Below are 19,371 nucleotides of genomic sequence, written 5' to 3' on the forward strand. Positions count from 1 at the left end.
CTGGGAAACACTTGTATAGAACTGGGCTGTCTGAATCGGAACTGAGTGCTTATTTGATCTGCTTTTTCATCCCTCCGTGAAACACCTTTCTGTTTTATATACCAGCAGTCTGATGGGAACAGATTAAGGCGGTAATTCAGCAAGGTAATTATGTATGTAGTTTGTCATACAGATACTCCTAGAAAGGTAAAAATAACCACGCTGAAAAATTTGTAGTCATCGATATCTTTCATATTAGAAAGTACGTATGAAAATACCATAAAAGGTGTTTTATTAACTGAGGAAAAGTAACTTACGCTTTGGTGTGCATTTTTTTTAGGGAACAAAACAGATGCTTTAAAACCTGGAATAAAAATGGAGACTTCCGATCACCTCTATGCCATGAAACATACTTCAAACACTACTAAAAATTGCTCCCTATTGAAACAGTACTCGGCTTCCCCCCCTTTCAAGGTGGATAGTTTACATCCCTATTCATCGTTAGCACATAAGCCTGGCCTAACAGCAGTGACTAATATTCAACAAGATTTTTCAGTTCCCTACGGGTATTTTGAATGCAGTAGTAAGCAACCTCACGTGACACCTTATATTAATTGCAAGAACTTTGATGTGTCGGTCAAAGATTATACTGGAATTTTGCTGAATGACAAGATGAATGGTGTGCCACCAATTCTTCCAGAGGTCACTGCTCCAGGCCCCCCAGCCCATACAGACCCCCTGCCCAGTATACTTGAACATCAGCCAGACAAGCAGAATTGTCAGCCTCAGTTGGACAATTCTCCTTCTTCGCAGATGATCGGCTCTTGCGATCTGTCAGTACCGCAGAGCTCTCCAGCAAGGGACGCAGTTGGAAATGAAGCTGACTGCTCCCACGGGTGCCCAGTGGAGAAGGGTGGCTCCCTTCGAGAACAGATGTGTGATTTTGACTGTGCTGACGAAAAGCAGAACAGTGCACTGGGACAGCCGACTGATTCTGAAGAAAAAGCTGAGGAACTGTGGTCAGACAGCGAGCACAATTTTTTGGATGATGACATTGGCGGTGTTGCTGTGGCACCTTCTCATGGTTCTATCTTAATTGAATGTGCAAGACGTGAACTCCATGCTACCACACCTATTAAAAAACCCAACCGCAATCATCCCACACGGATTTCCTTAGTTTTCTACCAACACAAAAATTTAAATGAGCCAAAACATGGGTTAGCCATGTGGGAAGCAAAGATGGCTGAGAGGGCAAAAGAAAAAGAAAAAGAAGCAGAACGATTGGGAACAGAGAATACTGAACTGAACTCTAGCAGCAGGAAAACAAAGCAAACAAGTGAAAACAGAGAGATTTTTTACGAAGACAATGAGTTCAACCAAATTCCATCACGCAGAGCATTAACAGTAACTAAAGATAATGTAATAACAGTATCTTCTTATGCCCTTACACGAGTTGCAGGGCCTTACAACCATTGGGCATAGGTTTTAGTATCAAATGCCTCCTCTTGGTGCAGCATTACGCAGTGTTTCTTTAAGGTGCTGTTAAAGAACAAGTCTCGTGTCGTTTACTATTTGCTCATCTCAACCATTTTAAGGCTGAGGTAAAAAAAAAAAAAAAAAAAAAGGGGGGGGGGATTTCTTCTTAAACTGTGACTTTAACATTTGGTGGTGCTCAAGCACATTTTAAGCAAAAAAAAAAAAAGAAAAAAGAAAAAAAAAAAAGTTGTATAGTTTTAATACATTCTAAAAAAGATTTTGTTTAGGTTATTAACCTTGATTGAAATCATTCAGTTTATTACCTTTAGGAATTTATATTTTGGTGCTTTAAATCAAGTCTGTTTACTACAGAAATCATTTATAGGGATTTTAACAGGTTCACATTTTATGGTGTTAAATCAAGTTATTACAGTAATAGCTCTACACAGCTCTTGGTGCTTAACCACATCAAACAGTTAAAATAAATAAGCTGAATTATTACTTCATGGTGCCATTGCTTTAACAACTTCCAACCATTGCTATATAGTCCAAATTACAGATAAATATTTTAGAAAACCAATGAATTTTTTTTCTCTAGATTTGTCATTATGTATGAAATGAAGTTATTGGCAATGATGGCTGGAAGTTGTTTTTAAGCTGTAAATATATATTTTAAAAGCACTTTCTATTTTTAAAATTAACTTGAAATAGTATAGTATAAGGATCATATTGTCTAAGGTTTGTGCATACTCTACAGAAGAAATCATTTTATTCTTGCTGTGTAGAGTTCCATATTGTTACAGCTGCAGTATGTATGCTAATAGCATGTGATTGTTTTTAGACTTGCCCTTTTTCATGGAAGATTTTGTTACATATAAACAACAGTTATGAAATACGGAAACATTATTTGAAAGAGAGTGTACAAACATGAAATTAGGAGACATCAATATGTGCGTTGCTATTGGGGAGTTAAGATTATTTTTTTTTAATTGTTTTTTTTTTTTTTTTTAAAGGCAGCATATGTTATGATTTCTTTGAGCAATAAGTGCATAAGTCTCATTCGTTTGGAGCATTATAAGTTAACATGACAACCAAATGTTCCCAATGCCTCAGGGGTAGGATTGTTTTGGGATAAAAAATACCCCCTAGAGTTGCCTTATTCTATTGTGAAACAAAAAAATATTAATTTGAAGAAAATACAAAGGAAGTGTTGGAAAAGAATGAAATTTCTAATATTTAACAGCAAATTTTTCCTTAAGAAGAACCCATCTATAATGTTCACCAGCTAAGTTCAGTTTTTTTACAAAACTGCTTTGTGAATTTTTAACTGATTTCTACATTTCATGTAGAAAGGGTTGTATTCTTTCTTCCAAACATATGAAATTTATGTTCTCCATTTTTGTTGAAAAAGTGACATATCATGAAATGAGTATTCGCTGGACCAGAGGAAAAACAGACACTCCATTGCTTCTAAATGCTGTAGCATCCCACTCTTCTTTCTGATTCTCCTCTCCTATGTATTTCCTTTTTAACCTTATTTATTTAAACAAATTACCAAATGACAACGTTAGCTAAGGACTGACCTCATCCTGCAACTTCCTCCGTGAGAACAGTTCTGCGTAGCCATACCTGCCCAGTCAGAGCCAGGAGCACCGCGCAAGCCAGGACTCCTGTCGTGACTGAGAGCTGCAGGATCAGGCCCCAGAGACGAAGCTGTACCTTAATTCTGCCTCGGGAGTCCTCCCCGGCTGGGTAACCCATAGGCATAACGAGGTTAGAGTTTTCCAGTGTGAAAATATACTAATAATATACTTGATAATATTATAATGTACTGGTGCTGTAACATTGGAATATGAATTATCTAGATCTGCTTTATTTAAAACCTAGACAAGGTGCTTTTTCCTTGAAAAGTTGAACTGTAAATGCTCTATCTACAGTTTTGGTACGAAAAGTACGTAAATTGTATTTTTAACACATAGTGCCAGTTAGGACCTTGGTGCTACAAATACTTCGATACGGCCGTTGATCAATGAGACTGTTCTCCTGTACAAATGGACACACACCTAGTGTTTGCGGGAGCAAGGTCTGAAGTAGCAATCACTATGTAATGACCCTGGGTTCAATTCCACAGATTCCTGTCGAAATTAACAAAAATGTTGATGGCAGAGGATGGCCGAATTGAACCCATTCTTTGTATCTTACCTATTTTAAGTAAAATTTGTAAAAACCGGGTATGCTGCAAATCTTAGTTCAAAGCTTAATATTAGTTCAAATAGAGGATATGAAGGGATTGTAAATAATAATAAAACAGAAACAATATTATGCCATCATTTTGTACCAGCAGTTTTATGCTTCTTGACTACGTAATATACAGTATACATCAAATCATTATGGTATTTTGTGTGCCTTAGATTTCCATTTTGAAACTTGTATATTTTTGGTGAGCCTAAGACTAGTAAGAACTCCAGCTGTCCATACAGTAAGTAGTACTGTACGTTCTCTAGCTATTCCATTCATGTATTTGCTATCTGAAAACCCTTGTCCAACACCACGATCGATCATTTGCAGAAAAGATGAGTTTATTGGTTTCACTGACAGTGCTGATAGCTTTGGGTTGTGTAATACAAATTCAGAATATCATTCAGCACTCCCATAGGAGTAACAAGTTTTGTACGCAAAGTAATGTTAGAGCCATCTCTTCCTTTAGGAATGTTCAGATCGTTACAGTGGATCAGTTTCACTTGAATCTTCCCCTGTAAATGTCCAGATTTTACTTCTGTGTGGTTAGAAACTTCAAGGTGAAAATGTTCTATTTAAAAACCAGCAGCTTCCCTCAAAGAAGTGAGAAACTGAAAGGTGGATCTGAAATGATACCTCCAAACACAGCCCCTGGCAAGTCACTGCTCCAGTGACTGCACCAGTAGACTTTCAGCAAGTCCAGGTCTACCTTATTTGAAAAGACAATTTTAAGAGAAAAGTTTATCTTAACATAAGAGTAATACTATTAACTGATAGGTGCTAAAGCTCAGAGCTACTACTTTATTAAGATTACTTATATGAGAAAATATATTGTCTGTACAATAGGTGCTCTTTCCTTGGCTGTTCATAACATAACTACTTTCTCAGTGTGTATCTAACAGGCTGGCCGCTTCTGGTTACTGCTGTGGCACGTGGCAGGTTGTGAGTCGGGAAGCTCATATTTTCTATTGCTGTACTGCGGTATAGAAAATACAGCCTAGTACTGTTTTTACAACTGTGTGCTATTTATGGTAACATTTCAGAATATCTATCAGTCTTGTACACAAATTACGTGGTTTTGTTTTGAGTAAGGTTATCATTTTATAACAGTAGTTGTCTCTTAAGATTTGTACATCTGTGGGTGTATTGCTTCCCTTTGCAGCCCACGCCACCACTTGCGTAGTTTGCTTTTATCCCTTAACAAAGGCCTTCGGGGATGGCCAGATCAGGAACTGGATCCAAAGTTAAGGTAGCTGGCTAGGGCAGACCCACACATTTTATTTGGTTTCCAACAGCTGGTATTGTACTCAGTGGGAAAAAAAAATAAAAAGGATTCAGGTATGGGCTGGTGGAGGGATATGGTTGTCTTTTAACTCTTTTTCCCAGTTCTCTAGCAAAAACTGTCATGACCCAACACGGGACACCTTCGATTTTGCAGAAGAGATGTCTCTCACCCCCTTTCTCTGCTGGGTCCGGCACCACCACAGAGGGAAAATGTAGTGCCTTCAGCAAGAGCCAGTTCTGAGTCCCTGAGTCCCCCTTGGAGTTACTGCAGCTGTGCCCAATTACAGACTGAATTTTACTCAAAGAATTTCTCCATGTTACTGTTTCTAACAGGCTACCTTGTACTACAGAAAGTAGCAAAAATTATTTCTAGAAATATTTTAGTCACGAGATCCAAAAAGCTTTGAAAGAACTTACAAATACTTGTGACCTAGTTCTAACAGTTGTATGCAGTTCTGTTTTTCGTAAGACCTTTCTAAGCTAACTCTTTTACTTAGGAATAACTGCTGTTAAAAGTCTTTATCTTACCTGACAGCACCTCTCTACACTTAGAACAGGAAACAATTGTATCTTAAGCATTTCATTGTAAGCATGGGTAAATGACACATTCGTTAGTACTAACGATTATTTTTAACATACAACCATTTGTGTTTTTTAAAAAAGATGTTTTTAATATCATTGCAGTATTACACTAAAATTGGTGGATGAAATTTGGGTCCTGTTTACATTGCTGCAGCCCTGTTGACTGCAATGAGCTCATTTATCAAGCTTTTATGTGATTTTCATATTTAACTGGATGGATATGGATACAGTTGACCAAAGCCCATGCTGACTCAGACCCCTGCAACAATACCACAATTAATAGTCTTGCAAGGACGTACACAGAAAGACTTGGGATTGATGTACTTTTGGTTAAGTGCAGAGGTTACATTGTTTGTAGCACAAGAAGTGATTAGTGGTGTGTAGAGAGGCATAATGCCTTCACATCGAGTTTCAGGCATACAGGCAGGTCTCCTTCAGACCTGATTCAGGCTTATGTTGACAGGTGGGGTTTTTTTGTGATTTTTTTTTTCTTATTTGATAGGTTGTTCAGTGACAAATTTTAATCGAAACATGCTAACAAACTGCATCTTCATGATTTTATATTTAAAATGTAAGGTTCAATCTCACCCTTTCACTTCTGATGAAATTTCTCTCTGTGAAATTAGCTCATTTATCAATCAGTCACCAGCCTTATAACTATGTGATTATGCCTTTTTTTTCCTCCATGGAAATCCTGTAACTTTTAGTTCATACAAGTTCACAGAATCATTAAGGTTGTAAAAGACCTTTAAGATCATCTGGTCCAACCATCCCCTACCACCAGTATCACCCACCAAACCATGTCCCTAAGCACCACGTCCAATCTTTCCTCGAACACTCCCAGGGACGGTGATGCCACCGCTTCCTGAGCAACCTGTTCCAATGCCTGACTGCTCTTTCTGAGAAGAAATGTCTCCTCATTTCTAACCTATAGGAAATAACCATATCCTGAGAAACTACAAAAAGCTAAATTGCATGTCTACTTCACACTTCCTGTGCATAAGAGCAGTTGTATTCAAAGTAAGGTCTTTGTGACGTATCTTCCATAAAATTGTTGGTGGTGTATTTCTCACGTGTAAAAAGCATCTGTCCAGCGGTGCCCCATGAAACTTTCTGTCATCTGATCTTAAATAAGTAGTTAGAGACAAGGAACAGTCCAATCCCATGTAGAAATATAGCCTGGCTTTCTTACTTCTGTCAGGTGGTGATCTGACTTTCAGGAGAAAGTGCAGAGAAATATCTTTCCGTACAATTAAACTGCAGAGAAAGTTTCCATTGATGATTGTGACACCACAGGACTGCACTGCAATGTCTGCGTTACAGCGTTGTTCCTAACCAGCAAGGATGTGCCGTTGTGTCACACAGCTGTGGGTACGCGTACAAATTCAGCTGTTTCCACAGTTCCTCCAGGGACAGTCATCTTTCCCTCGTTCTCTGCCTAAGTATATTGTTTTTTTAAGGAACAACAACCAAAAAAAAAAAAAAGGGTGAGAGAGTCGGTCACTCTCTTTAATCTGTGTAGACAGTCAGAGGCAAAGCTGTGAAAGGTACAGTGGACTTCAGAAACAGCCTTCTCATGTACACGTGTTGTGGTTGCTAGGGTGCTTCTTTATACTGACACCTTTTGGTGTATGTAATTTTAAATACAAAATTTTCTTGAAGTCCATGATACATTTTTATCCTTCTTTAATTAAATAGAGTGGCCAGTGTCAAAACTCCTGAGGATGTGGCTACTCAGTACGGAAACTGGCTCTAGTTTCTTCTGAACTTCCCTGATCCTTAGTTTTCAGAAGTTGTGTAAATGGCGCTTCAGTATGTTGCTGCAAAAAATGTAGAGATTTATACTTGAGGTTTTTTCAGAGAGCAAGGATTTCTAATCATAGTATCTGATCAGGCAGCCACCAGTATGCATATAGGTCACATATTTTTTCTAAAGTGTTTGAAAATTGATTTAATATTTATTTTATTATTGCCCTGTTAAAACATTTTTGGTCGTGTCAAAAATGAGGAGTGAGCTAAATTTTTTGCTTAATATTGTCCTTTACATATTTGCTTCCTAAATTAAGACAACTTAATTCTCAACATGCTGCTGTGTCATCTCTGAAGAACGTTAAATTGGAGTAGTGTCGATGAGTAGGTGTTGCTTTCTGCTCTATACAGATGACACCAAATACTACAGGCAGCTTTCTCATTCCTTAGTCTCCTTGTGGATCACCTGTTGTGGTTAGCTGTTTTCACACTCGGCACTAGATCGCATTCTCACCTGCTGCTGAATGCTTTAAACGCTTACAACTGCTCCAGAAGTTCTTCCTGTCTCTCTGCAGACCTACTTCAGTGCTCAGCAGTAGGAGTAGAGATGTCAGCCTGCTCGTGAACACTCCCCACAGCTGTCGCTACTTTCTATGTAGATCAGCCAGTCTTCATCATCTCAGGAATATCATATGAATTTATTCTCTTTGTGACTGTCCCAAAATCTGTTTCTTTGTCACCTCTTACTCTATATAATGCAGTTCTCATTTTTTCATTCTTTCTTTCTTTTTTTTTTTTGAATTCATGTTCTCTCATATGGAACCTATAATATTGGATATTTTTTCATTTCAAGAAAGAAGGACATTTCATTATCTTTCTTCATCAGTATTTTCTTTTTTTTTTATTTTTTTTTTAATATTTTTCCAGTTAACTCTCAGATCTCTTGCTGTAGTTGTTACACTCTGTTCTTCTGTCTGCAAGTAGCTAAACAAAGACCCTTTGCTCACAGTTGAAGACTCCTGTTGCTAGCATCTCTGTGGAGTGCCTTCTCTTCTTTTGAGTTACTCTACCAGCTCTGCTCAGATTTTGACATGACAGGTGCTGCAGACCCTGCATAATTACAAGAGCAGGAGTATTTCTTTACATCTTCTGGTTATATTCCCGTGCAGAGATAGTTCTCGTCCTTGTGAGAAACCTTAGTGTTGTGCAAGTTCATGCCTTAACTGACAGGCCTGCTTGGAAAAAAAAAAAAGAGTGGGAACAATGGATTTTTTGGGTTCTTCCTCTGTAGCAGCAAGTGGAACTGATTGAGCTTGAGCAGAAAACAATAGTAATTGCCTTTTATAAAAGGGTACAGGAGCGTTGGCATTGTTTTTTCTCTTTCTGAGACGCAAAGACTTTAGGATCCTTTTTCCAATCCAGTTCCCCAGTTCACCCCAACATTGTTTACAGTGCTTAACCACATACTTGTAACTTCAGCTTTTAAAGATATAAGATGCTTCTTGATGCTGTATCCTGAATTCTTCTACAACAGCAACTTCTCTCTTTTCTACTGGACCATGATATATGCCATTTTCCACACATAGTTACATGAAAATGCTAGAATCTTCCAACAGTGTACTTGCAGTGAATGCAAGACTGGGGTGCTAAATAACTTACGCGAAGGTGACTTGCTCTGTTTGGTGTGACAGTGCTGTTTTTAATACTCCGCACACCCTACCAGCTTTCCTCATAAAATGAGAGTACACAGGTGGTAGACCTCAAAGAACTGTGTAAGAAGGAGGAGAGATTTGTCAGCTAACCTACAGAGAGTTGCCAGTTACAGCAGATGAACCGTATTCCAAAGAAGTGCTGTTGCAGTGGAGCAAGGGAACTGCTAGTTTGATGTTCGGTATTGCAGTTGTTGCGACAGAACATTTTAATGCTGTTGTGGAAAGTTTTGTGATCTGATCAATATTTTACATGTATGTCTGTATTTTTATTATATTGTAATGGAAAAGGGTCTAGGGTTTGGGAATCTTCTTAAAATAAGAATGAAGGCCCTGATTCTCATTTATACTGATGTCCTTTGCATCCCATTAGAAGGATAAAGGGGTAAATGGATGCCCACTGAGCTTACATCGTTTGGGGCATCCCATTATACTGATAACGGTATGAAAGATCATTAGTATAAATTGCAATTCTTACCAAAGGACTGATGTGTACAGCCATCAGGAATCAATTTCATGATAACCCTATTTTGCGCATACTGGCCAGTAACACCTGGATTGTTCTTAGCTTAGAAATACAGATGGAAAAGAAATTCCTCCACCTTGTTTTGTAACCGGCTTTAAGTATTCGTTTCTATTGGCTGTCCTTTTCCCAACCTTGTCTACGAGGAGAATGTGGTAGATTTGTACCTCAAGGTAATGACCTGGCCAGAAATCTCTCATGGAGTTGTCAGCAATGCCGTTTCTAAACATAGGTGGTTTTTCTTAAAATAATTCCTTGCTTTTATCATTACTTGAACCCTTTTACTTGATTGCATAAAATGGGGTTGTGAGAATCTACTGAACTCCATTCGGTGTTGCCACACTGGGGCAGGTTTTGAGAGACGAAGCTAAAAGCCAACATTTTCTGACTGCCCTGGCCGTGGTGATACGCAGCAGTGAAACTGCTGGCACTGCCCTGCATGCTTGAGTCATGCAAAGCTTCCCTTGCTGCCCATGGAAGCTTTTTGTAAGCATCAAGTGCCACCCCCCATACCCTCACAACATTGCAGTTAAATGTTTGTCTTTCAAAAAGATTTGAGGAAAAAAATTGTTGTATTTTCATTCTTAAATTTCTGAAGTGCAATGATACTGCAGAACCTAAGGAGAACTGGTTTCATACAAACGTTGTGAATTGCAGACTGTAATCCATGCAATGCAAAAGGCAGTGTCTGAACTTCATGAATCTCTTGTCCTCAAAATTAAAAATAACAGTAGGCAAGAAAAGCAAATCCAATATCCCAATACAACTAAAAGAAATCCAGTTCTAACTAACACAAAAACTTAAAGACATTTCAGTCTTTAACAATTAATTATTCTAAAATAGTTTGCTCAGTTTAAACGAGACAGCTCCTCATAATGTGACAGTATTGTACCAGGTCATAAATGCTGTTCAAAATTTGCTATTGTAAAAGCAACAAATTCTAAGGACATGCTGTACTAAAACGATACAGCTAATGAATTCTTTCCTACTTTTAAAAAAAATTGACAGTATGCCAAAAAAGGCTATTTTCTTTCTTTCCTTCTCTCTTTCTTCCTATCTCTTTTCTTGTTTATCTTTCTTTCTTTGGGATGCATTTGATATTTATTTTTCAACTTTTGAGGTTTTGGATTATTTCCAGTTACCAACCTACTGTATTTAGATCTGAAACATAACTTTAAAAACAAAAAGATGATGTACAGGGAGAAAAAAAAAATCAGAAAGAAAAAGCACTTCATTATGTCACAGTATTTACAGGAGAAAGTATAAAAATTACTTCTTTTCTCAAAAAATATTTGGGGCCTGATTCTTTCCTAGTATAACTGAGCATAGCTTCATGAGATTGGTGGAGCTGTGAGGAGTTGGACTAGCTGAGAAACTGAACCTTAAAATCTTCTTTGCAGACAAGGGAACCCTTACCAGCAGTACTTGAAGACTTGTGAGTTGTGACTGCATGTTACTTGAAAGATCTAATTAAGCTATGTTTTTTGGTGCAAGCAGTTGTTGTACATGATTTCATGTTTATGTAGCAAGATGCATTGAAATGTTGATACTAGTATTGAAACATACATGTAAAAATTGTTGTTGTGGAAATTGTCTGTTCTGTTCTATTTTTCTTGTGTGTCTCATCTGTTTAGAACGTAAACTTTCATTTTTTTATTGTCCTAACTGAATAAGGCTAAATGAATACTGTAATTGAAAATATATTTTAAATCTTGTCATGAGTTTTTAAAAAGACTATTACAAATTGTATCATTCCTGATTACACAGAACTTTGTGGGTGGTTTTAAATAAATTTTATACTTCTATTTTGCACTTAGTCGTCTAATTTTTCTTTCCTGCATTTTTCACGTGAATCTTCTTGTAAAATGGTTTGAGGTGGGGAAAAAATGAAGTTGTTTTTCCAATACGTACCCAGACAAAGTCATACTGAAGTAACTAAAGATTGAAAATTAAGGCCTGAATAGCCTATACAATAAAACTTAAAGCAAAGTTAAGGCCCCCCTTCATAATACAGAATATAACGTTGCATAAATGTAGAAGACCTTATTAGTTACCATTTAAAACCATTACGTGGCTTTACATTTTAGGGAAACAACAACGATAAAAAAAAAAATGCTTCTAAAGGTAGTCTAGTCTTGCAGCTTTTCTGTGACTGTGACGAACCTCAGCAAAGATGTGAAAATAGGAAGGAGTTATTCTAAAAAATATACTATTCTTTAGATTCTGTATACTACGTTTATATTGTTTACCCTACAGTCAGTAAAACAATTCAAAAAGCTATTGGAAAATTCTAAACTTCATCTTTGGACTGAAAACACAGGTTGTGGACACTTGTACAGTGCCTTGTTCTTCTACCAGCTTTGTCTGGCAGAGGAGGGTTATGGGAGTCTTTGACTGTGACTTAATTCCCATCCAGTAGAAAGAATCCTGTTTGTATTTGCTTCAGCTCAGAGTTTACAGATTTTCCTCAAGACAAAAACAACCTTGGCCCTACTCTGCTTTACTATGCAGGTGACATTTGAGTGCACAACAATACTAGGAAGAATTCCCGGTTTTATAATCTGGAGAAAAGGAAGAAAACTCTCTGCATGTTCGCATTTACGTCTTTTCCTTCTCTAGTAAATGCAATAGCAAGAAGTGTCTATTAAAACAATCTTCCAGCTAACTGGCATCTCCTAGAAGGCAGAAAAAGGCTGCTCTCCGCGGGCTACAGCAATTCCCTTGCAATATAAAACACATCCCGTAATACGGTGCATCTAGTCCCTGGGAGCTGCATGTGGTAATCCACCAGGAAGGCCTTCACCCTGCCATGCAATTTGCTGCTCCTTTAGAGGATGATCATTAATGGCCTTTTATAGCAACACATCTCCCAGACTGCCCCAGGCATGCTCTGAACAGTGCTAACAAATCCTCCCAGCAGGACGTGTCCCACGGTTTGGTATTAGTAACCTGTAGCACAGGTGTCTAGGAACGCACGTGGGCTTTGAATGACGCTGAGAGACTGAGGAGCAGACCCAAGAACATCGCTGCTGACGGAGAGGCATCGATGCGGAGCAACTTCGCCAGCTACTTCTCAGGTACTGCCAGCCAACCGCATCTTGTCCCCTCCTGGCATTGCCACTGCCCAGGCTGTTGCCAGTCGGAGCCACCTCGGACTTGGGGGAACAAAGCCAAATGAAAGTTACCAGCCCTGGCGTCCCAGAAAGGCTGCCGAATATCATTTTATTTTGCAGGGCTCAATGACTGGAGGTGGCTTCAGTGCTTTCTCCTATTTTAGATTTCTTATATAAGCTATACAAGTAATACAAGATTGATACAGTATAGTTGGTTTTAATTCTTAAGGTGTTATGACCTCAAATTACAATACCTATTGACAACAGTATTCATTGCTAACACCAGTTTAAACTTAAAGATTTTTTTTTTCCTACTACAGTTACGCTGCTCTGCAATAGTCCAGTGCCCCATACACCCCACAGAATGGCAGGGCACTACATTGTGGCCTGATTGCTGCGAGGAAATACTCATGCTGATTGCTGCTGTTAAATGCTGTTGTATACTGTTGTTTTATATCTTCAAAAGCGGAATTAATCATTATATAGGGCGGACTGTGGATTCTCTAGATCAACATAAGCATCAAATTCAAAAGTAATTGTAAAGAAAATGAGATAGTGCTCCAGTAAGTAGTGTTTCAGTTCAGGAAATAGCCTAGATTGTCTAAAATAAAATAATTACCAGGGATACATGTCTGTGTTTTTCATTTAAATCACACTGAGATGGTGTTTAAAATGTGGAAATTTAAACCCAGCTATTTCCAAAACCATTGGCTGGAGCACGACTCTTAAAGTGGCCTCTAATTCCCTGTCCAGTCTGTTTACTTCTGGATTCTCTCTTGCTTTTATAATGTACCCCAGTTATACAAAATTCTTATCAGCTGAACTCTTGAAAATGGCAATGTCTTCTTCCACATGGCGAAGAACAACTCATAAGCCCCATGATATCCCACATGTATGTCTCCATTCATATGTAACGAAATTGGGCAACACTGCTCCCTTAGCTCTTGTGAATTAGCCTGGAATTCCTGCAGGGGACATCATGACCTCGCCTTACTTGTCAGCACCGAACAGTGGGAGCTTTGCTTCCTCCTGTGGCATAACAAGTCAGCAGTTCAGCTTGTCACCGCTTTGCTTTACACTGAGACTTTGTTTTTTGCACAGTGATGACTCTGACTTCTTCCACTTGAAGAATCCCTTCAGGAAAACGAGGCATTAATCCCGTGCTTCATCAAGCAAGCACTTCTGTGGTGGACTCTAACTCACCTCCACTAAGGCAGAAAGCCTTGTGAGGATCCATGTGGGGCACAGCTGCAATGAATTTTGCAGGGTGAGCTCTATTGGACTGGTGCAAATTACCTTGCTCTGAGGGGAAGAGGCTGTCAGTGGCTCAGGTGTGCCACTGCTTAACCACTACAGGGGCTGTGGCTCAGGTAGAGGTGTGGCTGGGGTGGAAGGCTGACTGCTTGTCTGCCCACAGGGCACACCAACAAGCCTTGGGAGTGTCAGAGGCTCTGGATCACCCCAAAGAGTACAGGTGAGGATTCCCTTTGTGTGTAATTTCTAGCGTCTGAGCAAATACGTATTGACTAGAGCCTCTAAGCCTCTCTTCTTTGTCCCCTCCACTGAAGGAGGCACTCCTTGGGGCTGTTACTGCACACAGAAGTTCAGAGGCTGTTCCCTGTTCTTCCTGTAAGTTGCAGCCTGCATGAGCCACAATGAGTTAAATCTCCAAATCACTGCGCTGTGCTGCACAGCGCTGGGAATTACACCTGCGCGTCCTTCAAAATGCAAGAACCGTTATTCTTGAGATGGAGATGTCAGTGGCGTGAACAGGCAAGGTACAAAAATGTGCTGAATCAAGAACAATCCCCAAATAGTTTTACTGGGCCAAACCTCTGCATGTAATACCAACTGAAACAGCTGTGTCGTGCTCTGTGAAATATTCTAGGACTTGGCTCTCCAGTACACAGAGCCAAACTTGAACTGCAGAAGGACCAGCCTCTTCTCAAATACACGTACATTAAATTTCAGGAAATAGTTACAAGTACATCCAGTTTCCCAGCCATATGCTACAGACAAGAAATGTGGTAGCAAATCAGTATTTAGTGGATGGACAGACTGTGCTGCCCTTCCTCTATACTTTAAGACTGCTTTAAAAAAAAAAAATAATTCAAAATGGTATATGTTCAGGTTAAAATCTACAAACAAATCATTCACTCCAGTCCTTACATAAAACATTCCAGCACTGGGACCTGTCTCAGACTTGGATCTCCAACTACTTTGGCAATATCAATAAATCTCGATGACTTTCATCAAGAGGTAAGATTATCTCCTGTGAGCTCCCCAAAAGCATGATCTTAAGTTATTTTATTGAATCACTACCCATTCCCTTAGACAGTGAACTTTACCAGTTAAATAAATTGTTTGTGATAGTCCCTGTGTTTCTGGGGCATCTTAGCTTCAAAATAATTAAAGTTTGTCTTATTTATGTTACAGAATCTACACTAAAATTCATACTTTGTCAGAAGTCTATTCTCAACCCATTTTATTTTGTCCCAGTATAGTAGACCATAAAAGCCTTTTCCTCCTCACCTTGAGACACTTTAATAAAGTAAGTAAATTTGTTATTTGCAATCTGCTAAACCCAGTGAGGTTGATTTAAATCCGTGATACCCCTTCTTTTTTTTGTTGAGGGGTAATGCCTGTACAGAAATGCTTTCATCAAAGACTTTGTATAGCAGAATATTATAGACATACAGTAGTGAATATATCATGTGTTTGGGGAAATGTCAAGCGTCAGTACATATGAGATCCCAAGGAAAAACTACTTTTTTTTTTTGTGCAAGAAAAAGTAGTTACTCTGCTGAGAAGGTTATATTCTGCATTTGATTCCTGTAATTCAAGCATCAAAAAAAAACCATTATCTTAGCCATTGTTATCATCAGGTATTTCTGGATATCTGGAAAGGTAAAAATAAGTTTAAATCAGAGTGATCCAGAGGTACAAAGAGCAGGTTCCAGAAGTAACACGTATGTATCAGAAAGTTCATTCAGGGACTGAGCAGGATACATAGAAATGTATTTCCAACATGAAGAAAAGAACATCATATAATGATGTTTCACTGTCAGAGTTCTTACATCATCAAAATGGAGGGGAATAAGCACCTCCCTGTAACCAGCAATGGTCTTACCTTGTCTGGAGAGATACAGTATGACCTGTTACTTATCATTATTAGTTTGCTTCATGTTTGGTACGAAACAGGTAATTTCTGTGTCCTCTCAACTGTACAGGTTGTCAAAATTACGTTTATTAGAAGGTTATAATTTCCCCCCCCAACACAATTAATTCTCCTAAATACATACCATGAATTCCGTTCAAGCTTTCTGTTGGTTTTTGTTGGTTTGTTTGTTTCTCCAACCGAAGATAAGCCTTACACATTCCCTTCCATCTTTTTCTTTCACAGCCTGTACCTAAGGTGTCTCTCAAACTAGTTTTGTTCTACATGATGCAGGAAAATATCACAGGATCCCTGGTGCTGCTGTATAGTGACAATTGGTTGATAAGTACTTATTTTTTGTATGAGGGACGCTATTTAGCAGCTGTTCAGCCCTACTGTATTTATTACAGAATCATAGAATATCCCGAGTTGGAAGGAGCCGTGAGGATCATGGAGTTCATAGCATGGAACTCTCTGCGTAGTGTCAATAATGTAGAGTGATTTATTACAGAGTAGTACTGCAGCAGTCTGTGGTACTGCCAGTGGTGCCTCCGAAGCATGTTTTTTTATCATGTCCTTACAAACAACCTTACCCGTGCTCACATTTTCAAAGGAAGGATAACATGTTATAGGTTTCTTGTTGCTTTTTATTTCAAAAATAGGATTTCTACTTTTCCAAGGCTTTTAGGTGGAACTTACTTCTAAAGGTAATGACAATCATTTGCAGTTGATAACCAGCCGTTCCTTCTAGACTGCAAAACCTCTGCACCAAACACTTTGGTCTGTGGTAAGTTTATGATACAACCACTGCTATGAAATACCTCAGGGGCACTTTGAAGGCAGTAAAGATTTATTTAATGACAAATGTAATTGTTTTTCTGCTTCTTCAACACCTTGGGGATCTGAAGTTGGAGTCATTAGTCAGCTTCATTAAGGGCAAATGTTTGTATCGCTAAAATGAATTACAGGACTTTTCTTTCTTCTTTTTCAGTTGAAGGTGAGATGCTGCACCAAACAGCAAATACAATATGGCAAATGTTGATCAATATCAACATCAGTGTGGGTGTAAAATGTATACCATATGCAGGAAAAGTACAACGACACAATCCTTGGGTCGATGGAGAAAGCCCCTACCCCAAAGCAAGCCATACACTTGCTTTTTAGATACCCAGAGCATTCATTAGAGAGCTGTGACATCCACTCCCAGATCCGTACTCTGGTTACACTCACTACCAAGATCAGCATGCTTCCACATGCTACTTCGGTATTCATGCTTTTTGGTGTATTAGTTGTTCTTTCTGCAGTGCTGAATCAGTAAAGCTGCCTGCTGTTGCGATGGTGGTAAATTTATTTATTTCAATGGACTGTCTTGTGACATACAAAGAGGAGTAGCTTCTGAGAGCTCTTTTAGACACAGATCCTTGAAAAGGAAAGCTCTAAGTTTTAAAACTTTTGAAATTTGTTTCATTAAGTATCAAACAGGCCTCTGTTCAAAGGGGATATATATGTAGTTTTCATTCCAAAAAAACTCTGGATAATAAAGAACACGTACACCACCACAGACGGTGCCACAGACCATCTTTATGGCTTTCCCAGACAAAGCTAGGCAGCTGATTACTAAAGGCCAGAGATCTGAAAAACTATTTGCACTGTGAGACTTTACTATGTAGCATTTCCTGATACCAAAGGTATTTTCATTTTCTTTCCCATTCATCATTGTTAAATGTTCTGATTGTGCCAAAATACATATGAAGTTCTTTAATTATAAGATTTACAAGTCATCTTTTCTCTCCACAATATCCCCATCTTGTTCTTAACAATTCCCGTTACCACCAGGAATGCTAGAGGCTGCATATGCTTTATAGTTTTTGTTTTGTTTTGTTTTTCCTTCTAACTTCTCTCTTTTTCTCAACTTTCCCAATTACTTTAAGCTAACTTGTAGAAATGTCATACCTGTCAGAATTCTGCCCCTTTATCAATTCTGGCTGAAATTGTCCAATGGACTTGAAAGATATTTAGGGCTTGGGGAAAAGAAGATGGAACATGGCACATTCACTTAAGCCTACAGTGTTTTCTTGGTTTGTTTGGGAAAAAAAAAAAAAAAGTGCTTACATTTTTTCACTGTTTTCCAGTTTAATTGGTCCATGTCACAACAGCATGGCTGATCCTGAAGATGGAGAAACCTAAAGAAATCAAAAGGACTAATTAGTATTCTGTAAAGGGTGATATCAACATCTGTCTGCTAACGGTAGCAATATATGAACAGAAACGAGGAAGTACATGAAGTCATGATCTACCCCAGGCTTTCCTACAAACTTGTAATGATTTCTGAGAGCATCACTAAGAGTTATACATCATCTGGTTAAAAAGGCCCCAGGCCAAAGGACTGAGGAATCGAGCTACTTCATAAAATTCTTACATTTACTGACAATTTTCTCCCTGAATAAATTTTTGCCGCTGTCCTTTCCATTTCAATCATTGAGAATCCTCTGTCAGCTTTTTAGCCTCTAAATCCTCCTTTCAGGTGAAAGGGCACAGATTCTTAGTCAAACAACTTGAGTTTGATGTAGTTATGCCAATAAGAGAGATAAGAGACAGGAGTAAGATATAAAATGCAGAGATTTAAAAGATGAAGAAATATCCTCATCAGTGTAAAACCCTCACGTAAGTTGCACTGTGCTTTAAAGTTCCAAGGCAGCTCTGTCTTTGTATGGTATGGAGCACCAAACGCTGACAGGAATTTACCACCACGTGGCAGTTTCCTGCTTTTTTTCTCGTTACCCTTCATAACGTCATGTTGCCCACTGCAAGTTGCCCTTACAGGAGTATCTGCTTGATGTTTTTGCCTCTAAAGTAGGTTTTATTCCATCACTAAAGTTTATTCTTAACGACAACAAATAAAAACACCTCAAAAATCTCAATTTGATTTACAGAGTGTGTCCTACTGACTTTAAAGACTGAGTAATATCCTGCATGTGCTTTCACCTCACAGCGAACTTGGGTAAAAGAAGGTATTTAGGGGCAGAAGGATCGCTATGAAGACGGGTGAAACATGCCTGCTGCCCTTGAACTACTTACTGCAGCGGTTTCTGGCAGCAATTTCTGTTTCAGAGCGCCTGCTGTGGTGAGCCCGCTCCCCCTCCACCCCGGCGCTGCCCCCCGCTATTTTCTGGGTGCCCGGGGACCCGAGTCCCGTCAGCGAGCGCTGCCTCCTCCCTTGGCAGCCGCCTCGCGGCTTTGTCTCAAGCTGGGGGCCGCCCGCTGCCCCCCGCGAGGCACTGTCGGACGGAAGGCGGCCTCACAGCCCCGCCTGGCAGGGACAAGGCTCGGAGCCTGCGGCGGGGCCACAACGAAAGGGGACGGCGCCGCCGGGGCAGCGCCACCGCGACCCTCCCGCAAGATGGCGCCGGGGCCAAGATGGCGGCGGGCCGCCTCACCCGCGCCTAACGGCCCGGCACGCGGCGAGCCGGCCGCGCGCCCAACCCCCCCCCCCGCATACCCCCACCTCACCCAGCCCCGCGCGTGCGCGCTGCTCGGCCGGGCCGGGCGCGGGCCGTGACG

The 19,371-nt window shown here is 39.5% G+C and overlaps 1 protein-coding gene and 1 long non-coding RNA gene across 4 annotated transcripts in view; one reads left to right on the forward strand and one right to left on the reverse strand.

Annotated features, from left to right (window-relative positions):
- The window catches only part of TET1 (tet methylcytosine dioxygenase 1), a 73,363-nt gene extending 62,011 nt beyond the window's left edge, over positions 1-11,352 (forward strand). For both annotated transcript variants that reach the window (XM_084525925.1, XM_084525926.1), the window contains one exon: positions 320-11,352. In XM_084525925.1, coding sequence (XP_084382051.1) covers positions 320-1,461 — 1,142 coding nt within the window. In that variant the 3' untranslated portion in view covers positions 1,462-11,352. The remainder of the gene's footprint in view (positions 1-319) is intronic.
- On the reverse strand, positions 456-19,260 carry LOC311439785. 2 transcript variants are annotated; one of them, XR_014694999.1, is made up of 3 exons: positions 18,889-19,260; positions 17,923-17,993; positions 456-16,815 (listed from the first exon to the last, which is right to left on the reverse strand). It is a non-coding gene; the product is annotated as an uncharacterized lncRNA (long non-coding RNA). The 2 variants fall into 2 exon arrangements; XR_014695000.1 differs by having other exon boundaries at positions 456-17,230.
- Positions 19,261-19,371: the final 111 nt, after the last annotated feature.

This window comes from Aythya ferina (assembly GCF_964211825.1).
Source record: "Aythya ferina genome assembly, chromosome: 7".
NCBI classification, from domain to species: domain Eukaryota; kingdom Metazoa; phylum Chordata; class Aves; order Anseriformes; family Anatidae; genus Aythya; species Aythya ferina.